Source organism: Podarcis melisellensis, assembly GCF_964234715.1.
Source record: "Podarcis melisellensis genome assembly, chromosome: 7".
Classification (NCBI taxonomy): Eukaryota; Metazoa; Chordata; class Lepidosauria; order Squamata; family Lacertidae; genus Podarcis; species Podarcis melisellensis.
Window position 1 is genome coordinate 3,071,775 of NC_138539.1, and position 8,482 is coordinate 3,080,256.

General features: G+C 49.7%; 1 protein-coding gene across 1 annotated transcript; it reads left to right on the top strand.

Moving 5' to 3' along the window:
* Window positions 1-4,059: 4,059 nt before the first annotated feature.
* Window positions 4,060-5,463, top strand: LOC309374355 (uncharacterized protein). Its single transcript, XM_081919174.1, has one exon. The coding sequence runs from the start codon at window positions 4,439-4,441 to the stop codon at window positions 5,147-5,149; it is 711 nt and encodes a 236-aa protein (XP_081775300.1). The 5' UTR covers window positions 4,060-4,438; the 3' UTR covers window positions 5,150-5,463.
* Window positions 5,464-8,482: the final 3,019 nt, after the last annotated feature.

The window sequence follows — 8,482 nt, forward strand, 5'->3', positions numbered from 1 at the left end:
ATATTTTTTTAAAATTATTATCATTATTTCTTTTTTTAAAAAACGCTTCTTGCATACTCGGATGATGTTTGCGTGTGGTGATGCGCAGAAACATTTCTTTTCCATGACACTAATGTAGACTACAGAACAAAGTCGCTGCTCCACCCAATTTCCTTCCGGCCCTCCCTGCCATTGGCATACGGCCCCAGGAAAGTTGCTGATGAGGTAAAGAGACCCAACAGCAGAAAAGTCACCACCCCTTGCAAAGAATTAGGTAGCAAAAAAATGTGCTTTTTCCCTTCCCCCTACCTGCCGCTTGGGGGCACCAGAGCCTCCTAACAGCTTTCCTTAATCATTGTTAATTTCTCTATAAAACGCAATTGTGAAATGCCAAGTGCCTTTTGCACCATAGGCTACCAGGACACCCTGTCAAAATTTCCCCTGGGGCAGTTTCCTTCACACTCCCAGCATATTCAGAGTGAAAATCAGGGACAACAGACGCAGCTCAGTTCCAGCTAAAGTACTTTGCAAGCTCTGCAATCAGGATGCGAGCAGAATCAAGGCCAGTGAGAGAAATATTCATGCAGTGCTTTACATTAAGCCAGAATCCACAACTCACTTAGGAATCTGTCCTCTGTTCCAGAACTCCACAGCCCTGGAATCTCAACACTCGCAATGAATATTTGATTACCTCTAAGCACGTGCAGAGGCCACCCAAAAGATAGGGGCGGTCTAGAAGTACCCTAAGTTATCTGAAGGCACCCTGGTGCAAGGACTAACGGCTTCATAATAATGTATAAAACACTGAGAATTTGCAAGGGGGATACACTAGGAAAGGGCTTTCTATTTTAAGAGAAATGTAGCTGTGCCCCCTTCCTTCTCCCCTCCCCACGGTCTATCCTTTCAGGCCCCCTAAGCAGTTAATCTGGTGTACTGCCAATTCTCAGTCAGCACCCACACATTCAGAAATTCTGAAAACGACCCAAGTGAAGACAAGCAAATACTTTCAAGGGGAAAACAATGCAAGTTTATTTCCTGATGGGTTCTCCAAAGTACAATATTAAGGAAACGACAATCATAATGGAACTGCGCAATAAACAACAACCCATGACTTGTGGGATGTATAAAAGGTACCCCAAAAGAGATGACCTACATGGGAGATGAAGCCCTGGGAACAGGATGGCAGCAAAGTTCCCAAGCCCCAAAGCTTGCAGCTGGAACAGCTGGAATCGCCATGTCCTTTGAAGCCCCATGCTTTGCACTGTCCGCCCTCCCTCACTTCTGCCCTGGATATGCCTACTCATCTTCACTTCCCTCTTGGTCATCCTTGTCCCCGGTATCTCTCGCCTCCCGCTCTCCACTTCCTCCTTCTTGGTCATCCTTTTCCAGAGCAGCCTTCTCCTGCCCTTCTCCCCCCTGGGAGGCCCTGGTGACAGGGATGTTTGTCACCTTGGGAGCAGTCGGGGCCTTGCGCGGGACCTGGAAGCAGAGCTTCCCATCGTGGGTCAAGGTGCAGGTCACGGCGTCGAGATCGGCATCTTCCGGCAGGAGAACTTCCCTGAGGACCTCTCTGTGATCATGGAAAAGAAGGTCGTCTTCCGACCTGGTCTTCTTCTTGTGCTTCCCGGACACCGTCAGCTTCCTCCCGTCCATCTTCACGGTCAGCTCGTCCGCCAAAAACCCGGCCATGTCCAGGCAGAGCTGGTACGTGATTCTGTTCTCCTGGAAGCTGACTTTGGGGACAAGGTTTGGGCTGCCCTGCCCTTCCTGGCCTGGGGCTGCCCAGGAGATGTGGGGATAGCTACCCGCAGGCAAGACCCTCGGCCTCCCCATCTCATCCACCTGGGGCTGCGCAAAGAGATTCTGGGGATAGCTACCCGCAGGCCAGACCCTCGGCCTCCCCATCTCATCCACCTGGGGCTGCGCAGAGAGGTTCTGTGGAGCCTCCAGCCACCTGTAGCCGCTTCTTGGATCTCTGCTGTAAAGCTGCGGGGAGATGAGGTTGGAGCCAGGATAACCCCCGTACTGCAACCCTCCGGATCTCGAGAAGCTTAGCATAGCTCAGCAGGACGGTCTCTTTCTCTCTCTCTCTGGGCTCCGGGTGCCTGCAGTGTCTCTCTCTCTCCCTCTCTCTGGGCTCCAGGTGCCTGTAGTGTCTCTTTCCGTTCCAGCGTCTGTCTCTGACAAGCTGCAGTGCCTCCTTTTATCCTCTGCAGTGGCCTTCCAGACATTTCTGGAGCCTTCTGTTGTTCCTGGCGCTGGCGAGATGACCTTGACTCACAAATATGTGCCAAGAGATAGAAACACCATCCAGAAACTACCAACACACATTCATCAGCCGCCGGCCTCTCCCAAAAGCTCCTGGCTATTCCTGCCCTCACCTGGAGAACATTCCTTCTTTCAATTTTCTGCTGGTTGTTTGCATGCTTTTGGGGTGCCCCAAGATCGTATTATAAAGTGGTTGCGTTCTATCTTGTAAACCAAGCACTGGTAGTTGTCGTTTCTTTCTGTTTTCCAGTACATTTCTCATCAAGAAAAAAACTTGGAGCGGCACACACAATTTTTTATTCTGAATGGGTGGCCCAGATAAAAAGTTTAAAAAGCAGTGCTATAGCCTGAAAACCCTTATTTCAATGTATTTCAATTAATCCATTGTGATTTTATGTAAATTTTGTTATTTTTACTACTGTTAGCTGCTCTGAGCCTGGCTTCGGCTGGGGAGAGCGGTATATTAATAATAATAATAATAATAATAATTTCCTCTTGCCTGATAACAAGCAAATGCCCGAGAGAATGAGCCCATCCAAAAGGGCTACTTGATCGTATGATGGAAGTTTCGTGGGCAGTTTCTGCTTTTAACTGGAAATAAAACGGTGCTTTTTTTGCACATGGTGGGGTCTCTTGCGGCCTCGTGAATATTTGAATAGGCAGGGCCATGGACAGCATGTATATTCTAACACCTTAGAAACTAGAATATTCAGCTCTTGGCTAAAGATTTAGGACACCCCTCCCCCACCCCCAAACATGCGTCCAAAATATCCAACAAACTTTCAGGGTCAATTGCAAGAGGTCTTTCCCTTTCTGAGCAGAGGCCTCCCATTCGGCAGGACGTAGGAACAAGTTTCTCTGACGGGATCAAATTCATGCCGTTCTATAGGCTGCAATCCTTATCGCACACTTACTTACTTAGCAAACAGGGTTTATATGCCACTTAAAGTGTACGTTAAAATTACCAACAAAATCGGGGGTGAAAAGGCAACTTAATCTGTTTCCCCCTAAAATAGAAATAAAATCGCGAGTTTGAAAAATAAGGATTTTGTAAGACAGTGTCGCCTGTTAAAATGCATGTCAAATTCACTCATTAATGGGACTTCCCGCTGAGTAACAGGGTCGTTCTACCGAAATCCTAAACGAAGACTAGGATTGATTTTTGCAAAAATTAAAATAAAATCCAATCTCCCCTAATACAGTGAGGAGTAGCCTTTCTTGATAATTTGCAGTCTACAGCTGCACATACAAGCATCACCAACGCTCTCCACTTGCACTTAAAGCAGTTGTGCAGAAGTCTCCGGGCTTCATGGCACCCCTAATATCTGTTGTGAGGTGCTTTGGGCACTCTGTAGTGTGGAAAAGTGGCAAACACGGTAAGTACAGTACATTAAGCTAAAAGGAGGCAACATCTTCCAGTGGCTGCTGCAAAGCTACGTTTGGGGGAGAAAACCCAAGCGTTTCCAGGAATACTAAATGTGTTGCCTGCAGATGTAATCCCAATCATTTCTTTAGGTGCTGGCCCTGCCTCCTGCTCTCCTGAAGATAACTGCAAGTGGACATGCATAGCAAAAACGTGGACGCAGTTCACTTTTTTAAAAAATGCAAAAACCCTGAAATACCTTCAATGCAGCTGTAAGCAGCCTTCTCTCACGTTATTGCAAGGGGAAAATGCTTTTTGCAAAATACCGATGTCAGCACAATTTATATTTTAAAAAGTGATGTTGCATTTATTATTTGCAACAATTGCCTGGGCGAGCGGGCGGGCTGTCTATATGCACTTTACTTGCACCCACGTCTAGCCCCCTTTGAAAACGGCTGCTTTTCTTTGCAGAAGGGCGCACCACGGACAAGCGTGCTGCCAAAGTCCCAAACACTTAAACGGGGCACGCGACGTCAAGGGGCTCTACTTTGGCTACACAATAGCAGCACCGCCGCTTGCAAAGCGAGGTTGCAGGACGGCGCGCAAAGCTCAGGCGCTGCAGACCCGACGGCGAGCGCGCCCGTTTTGCAAGGAGAGCCCGGGGCAGCCAAGCAGCTTCGCCCACCTCCTCGCTCCGGGCCGCGGCTGGCAGCTGCCTGGGCTCCTCCCCCCGTCGAGAAGGCGCCAAAAGCCCGGGGAGAGTCCCGTCGGGGCGGGCAGGCGAAGCAAGGGAGCTGTTTTGCCCCGAGGTTCGCCCGACGGCCGCGCATGGCGAGCTTCTCCCGGGACTGCCGCCCCCGGCGCGCCCTGGCGCGCACGTCGGGCCGGGACTCCTGCGTCCAGTACGTGCCGGTGGGTATGCCCCCTCGGAGCCTGCTGGACCAGCTGGTGGTGGACATGCAGAACCACTTAGAGGAGATGGAGAAGATGCGCGTGGTGCTGGTGGACGCGTACCCGTGCCTGGCCACGCGGCGCGAAGGCCGACGGCGGAGGAGCCGCGGCAGGAAACTCGACAGGCGCTGCCTGGACGACGACGAGGACGAGGACGACGGCACCAGCGACTACCTGTACTCCCTGGACGTGACCGGCTTCGAGCCCGAGGAGCTGTCGGTGAAGGTGGAAGGCAGGAAGCTGACGGTGAGCGCCAAGCACGACAAGAAAACCGAGGGGACGGACGGCTGCGTCTCGCACGAGTTCCGCGAGGTGCGCAAGGAGGTCTTGCTGCCCGGAGACGCCAACATCGAGGCGCTGGCTTGCAACTTCTCCTCCGAGTTGGGGTGTCTCAGCATCGAGGCGCCGCGCCTGGTCCCCAAGTCCGTCGGGGAGAGGACCATCCCCATCACTATCCTCAAGGCTTCCGACGCCCCCGGGACGGCGAAAGAGAGCCTGCCGCCGGCGGAGAAGGAAGAGAAGGAGGAGGAGAAAAAATCCAAATCCAAATCGCGTTCTTCCAGCCCGGAGAAAGGAGCTGCCGTCTGAAAAAGTGGCCCGACAGTTCCTCGCGCGGATGCTGTGAAAGCGTTTTGCGCCTCTCTGGGGTCTCTGTTTAAGGAGCGGTTCTGCTTTTGTTCATTTCAAGTGCGTTGTTGTTTGTGCTTGTTGGTGAAAAGTAACTGCACAGAAGTACAAGGAAAAGATGATCTGGAGGGCCTTCTGGCAACCGTTGTTGCATGTTGACTTTTGAAACCTTTATTCCTGCTTGCCGACGCTTTTGAAAAATGTGAACCCAAAGAGTTGAGCATTTATTGGCGTGTTTGTTGGCTTGTTTCAATAAATTAGACTTCTTCTATCTGGTTTCTCGTTTGGTGTTTTTAATTTTATTTTAGGGGGGAATTGCATTAAAAGCTTGAAAAAGCTGGCTGGAGTTGAAAGAGGGTCACTTTTTAAAGATTTCAGAATAAATCCCAGGGGCAGGGGAGGGGTGTATCTGCTTGAGTGGCTGTGACTGGGTTATTTGGGATCAAAACTTAAGTGTCTAGTCCCATAAAGGAATAGGATAGAATAGGAATAGCCTGCTAGCATAGCCCAGGGGTACAATTTCTGCCTGGCATGCTGGATCTTTATCTTCCCCCCCCCTCCAACTTTGACAGGTGAGTGGGACCACCCACCTGTCGATCATCTGGCAGCCCACCTGGTTCAGCCCTTGGCATAGGTATCAGCTGTGCATATTGAACCTGCCCATCAAGGTGCTCTCACCCGATTCCACTCCCCAAAATGGAACTTAAATGTATATTTGGTTCACCCAGCAATTGTGGGAACTGCTTTCATGTGAAGTTCAGATGACCTAGGAGACAGGGGTTAACATCCAATGAAGTCCACTTAGGTGACCTTGAGAGACAGCCACTAATTTGGGGCCTAGCTGACTTCACATCTATGGTGAGGACAAAATGAGAACTATGCGTGCCATATTCCTTTGGGGAAAGGTACGCAACGCAAGCGTCATTCCGCCAAACTCATTCCAAGTACGGCTTGTTCTTTGGAAATACGGTCACACGTCTTTTGATGTTAAAGTCGCCCTGCTGGTTTTTGGAAAAGGCAATGCCTTTATTTGCAAATGGTGGGTGAAAGGCAGAACAAAGTTTTGAAACTTTGCAGGTCAAACCACTCGCCCCAACGCTGCTTCCAAAAGATGGGAGCTTTCCCTGGTTTCTCCCAGCATTTTGAAACTCGCATTTCAGTGCCGTGGTAAAGAGCCAGCAAAGATGCTTAAATCAGGTTGCGGGGAACCTTTGGAACCCTAGATATTTCTGAACTCCCATCTCTTGCCGCTTGCAATGTTTGCTGGGGATGATGGGAGTTGTAGTTTGGCAATATTTGGAGGCTCAAAGCTTCCCCACCCCTAATGACTAAACTCACGGTTTCCCCAACAGCTGGGGGTGCAAATCTGCTATTTCTCCATCTTGCCAGGGCAGAACCTAATCCATAGCAAAAACCATAAATTCCTAATCCATATTGCAACAGACAAGACAGACACACATGTCTAGAATAAGGATTGCACAATTTATTTCTCTTGCGTACAGAAATTTATATGCATTTATTTGAAAGCGATGCAGTTTCCCCTAAAAACTGGTGCAATTTGATCGTTAAGCCACACGCAAAAATTAAGAGGAGCGTACATGCAGTCCAGTATGTTCTCATGCAGGTATAAAAGCCAGGATTGCTAACATTCAAGGCACTGTTAAATCTGTCTATGCCACAATAGGTTAGTCCTGTTTGGATGCTCCTGTTTAGAATCACAGCTGACCTCTGTCACCGAACTCGGGTGGTTGGTGGCGGCAGCAATGGAGTCAAAATAGGACCCGCGAGGAACGAGAGGGGTGTATCTTAATGCAAGATTTGCAGTAGTACATTGGTGGGCAGGGGGTCACAAACACATAAACCCAGCCCCGTAAGGACCGAGCATGTTCAGTGGGTGCCATGGAATGTCAAATGTCCATTGGGAAAGGAAAACTGGTGTCAGGGACAGATTGCAGGGCAGGTTCGAGAGTAAACCGTACGTGGAACGAGTGCCCCTGCGGCTTGATGGAGGTAGAAACTGTCTCTCATGTCTTGTTACGCTGCCGTTTCTCCGGGGATATACGCTCGGTATTTATCCCTCCTGTTATACAAAAATCTCCAAACGGGTCCGAACTTCAATGTCTAAAACTCCTGGTAGAGGACAAGGATCTAGAGATCACGCTCAGGGTGGCCAAATTCTGTGCGACTACCCTAAAACTTAGGGAACAAGCTGTACTACCAAAACGATTAAGGTTTTAAATGACAACTTTAGGTTATATTTTAGTGATCAAGATTTAATATATATTTTAAACTGCCGCTATATCTGTATGGTCTCTGTTATACCCAACTGCAATTCAACGAATTCCTCTTGTGTTTTATGATTTTCCTGATATTGTAAGTGAGCCGGAACTGGTCTGTGACCGTAATAATAAAATTCAATTCAGGTGTCAGGGACTGGCTGGAGGCAGAGGAGTAGGGGGGAGCACCTGCTGGGGACCCCCCCCAAGGGAAACCCTGGAGGAGGAAGGCTGAGAGCCAGGGCTTTGGTGGCGAGACACAGGAGAGGCCAGAGATGATGAATGCCAAGGGGGCGACTGGCTTTAGTGAGCAGGAAGAGCCTGTGACAGAGAGCAGTTCAGACTCCAAGGCTGAAGCAGAGGAGATGGCAGAAAAATCCAGGGAGTCAGTCTCCTTTTTTCCCCTGGTCTCCAACAAGGCACAGAATGAGGGCAGAACAGAGGCCAGAGGTGCAGAAACGAAGTTTGAGGCTGCTTGGAAAACATCTGGGAGAGGGAGGAGGCTTAGAGAGGGTGGAAGACAGGAACAACTGCTCCAGAGGGGCAGGGCCACCTGGGAAGGTTTGCTGAGACTACACTACATTTTGTTGCAGTTCCGACCTGTTTTCACCCCAGAGTGCTAAATATTGAGAGGTGGGAGAGGGCTTGCCAACCCAGTGGGGAAAATCCTCACTGGAAAGCCCATGCCCCTATTTTCCTGGACCACTATTTTTGCCATTTGTTTTCCTGCTCCAGTTTCAAGGCAAATATCACTTTACCTGCACATGCTGTAGTCTTTTGGGTGCTTCCAGGGCAACCTGCTTTATGGAGAATTCATCCTGATTTCTTTGCAGGTTAGACGAGGCAACATTGGCTATTGAATAAGCATCCCCCCTCATTTGTTCGTGGGTGACCTGGAGTCAAAGCAAACGTTGCCCCACAACTTTCTCAGTAAAAGGTAATGGGACCCCTGACCATTAGGTCCAGTCGTGACCGACTCTGGGGTTGGGGCGCTCGTCTCGCTTTACTGGCCGAGGGA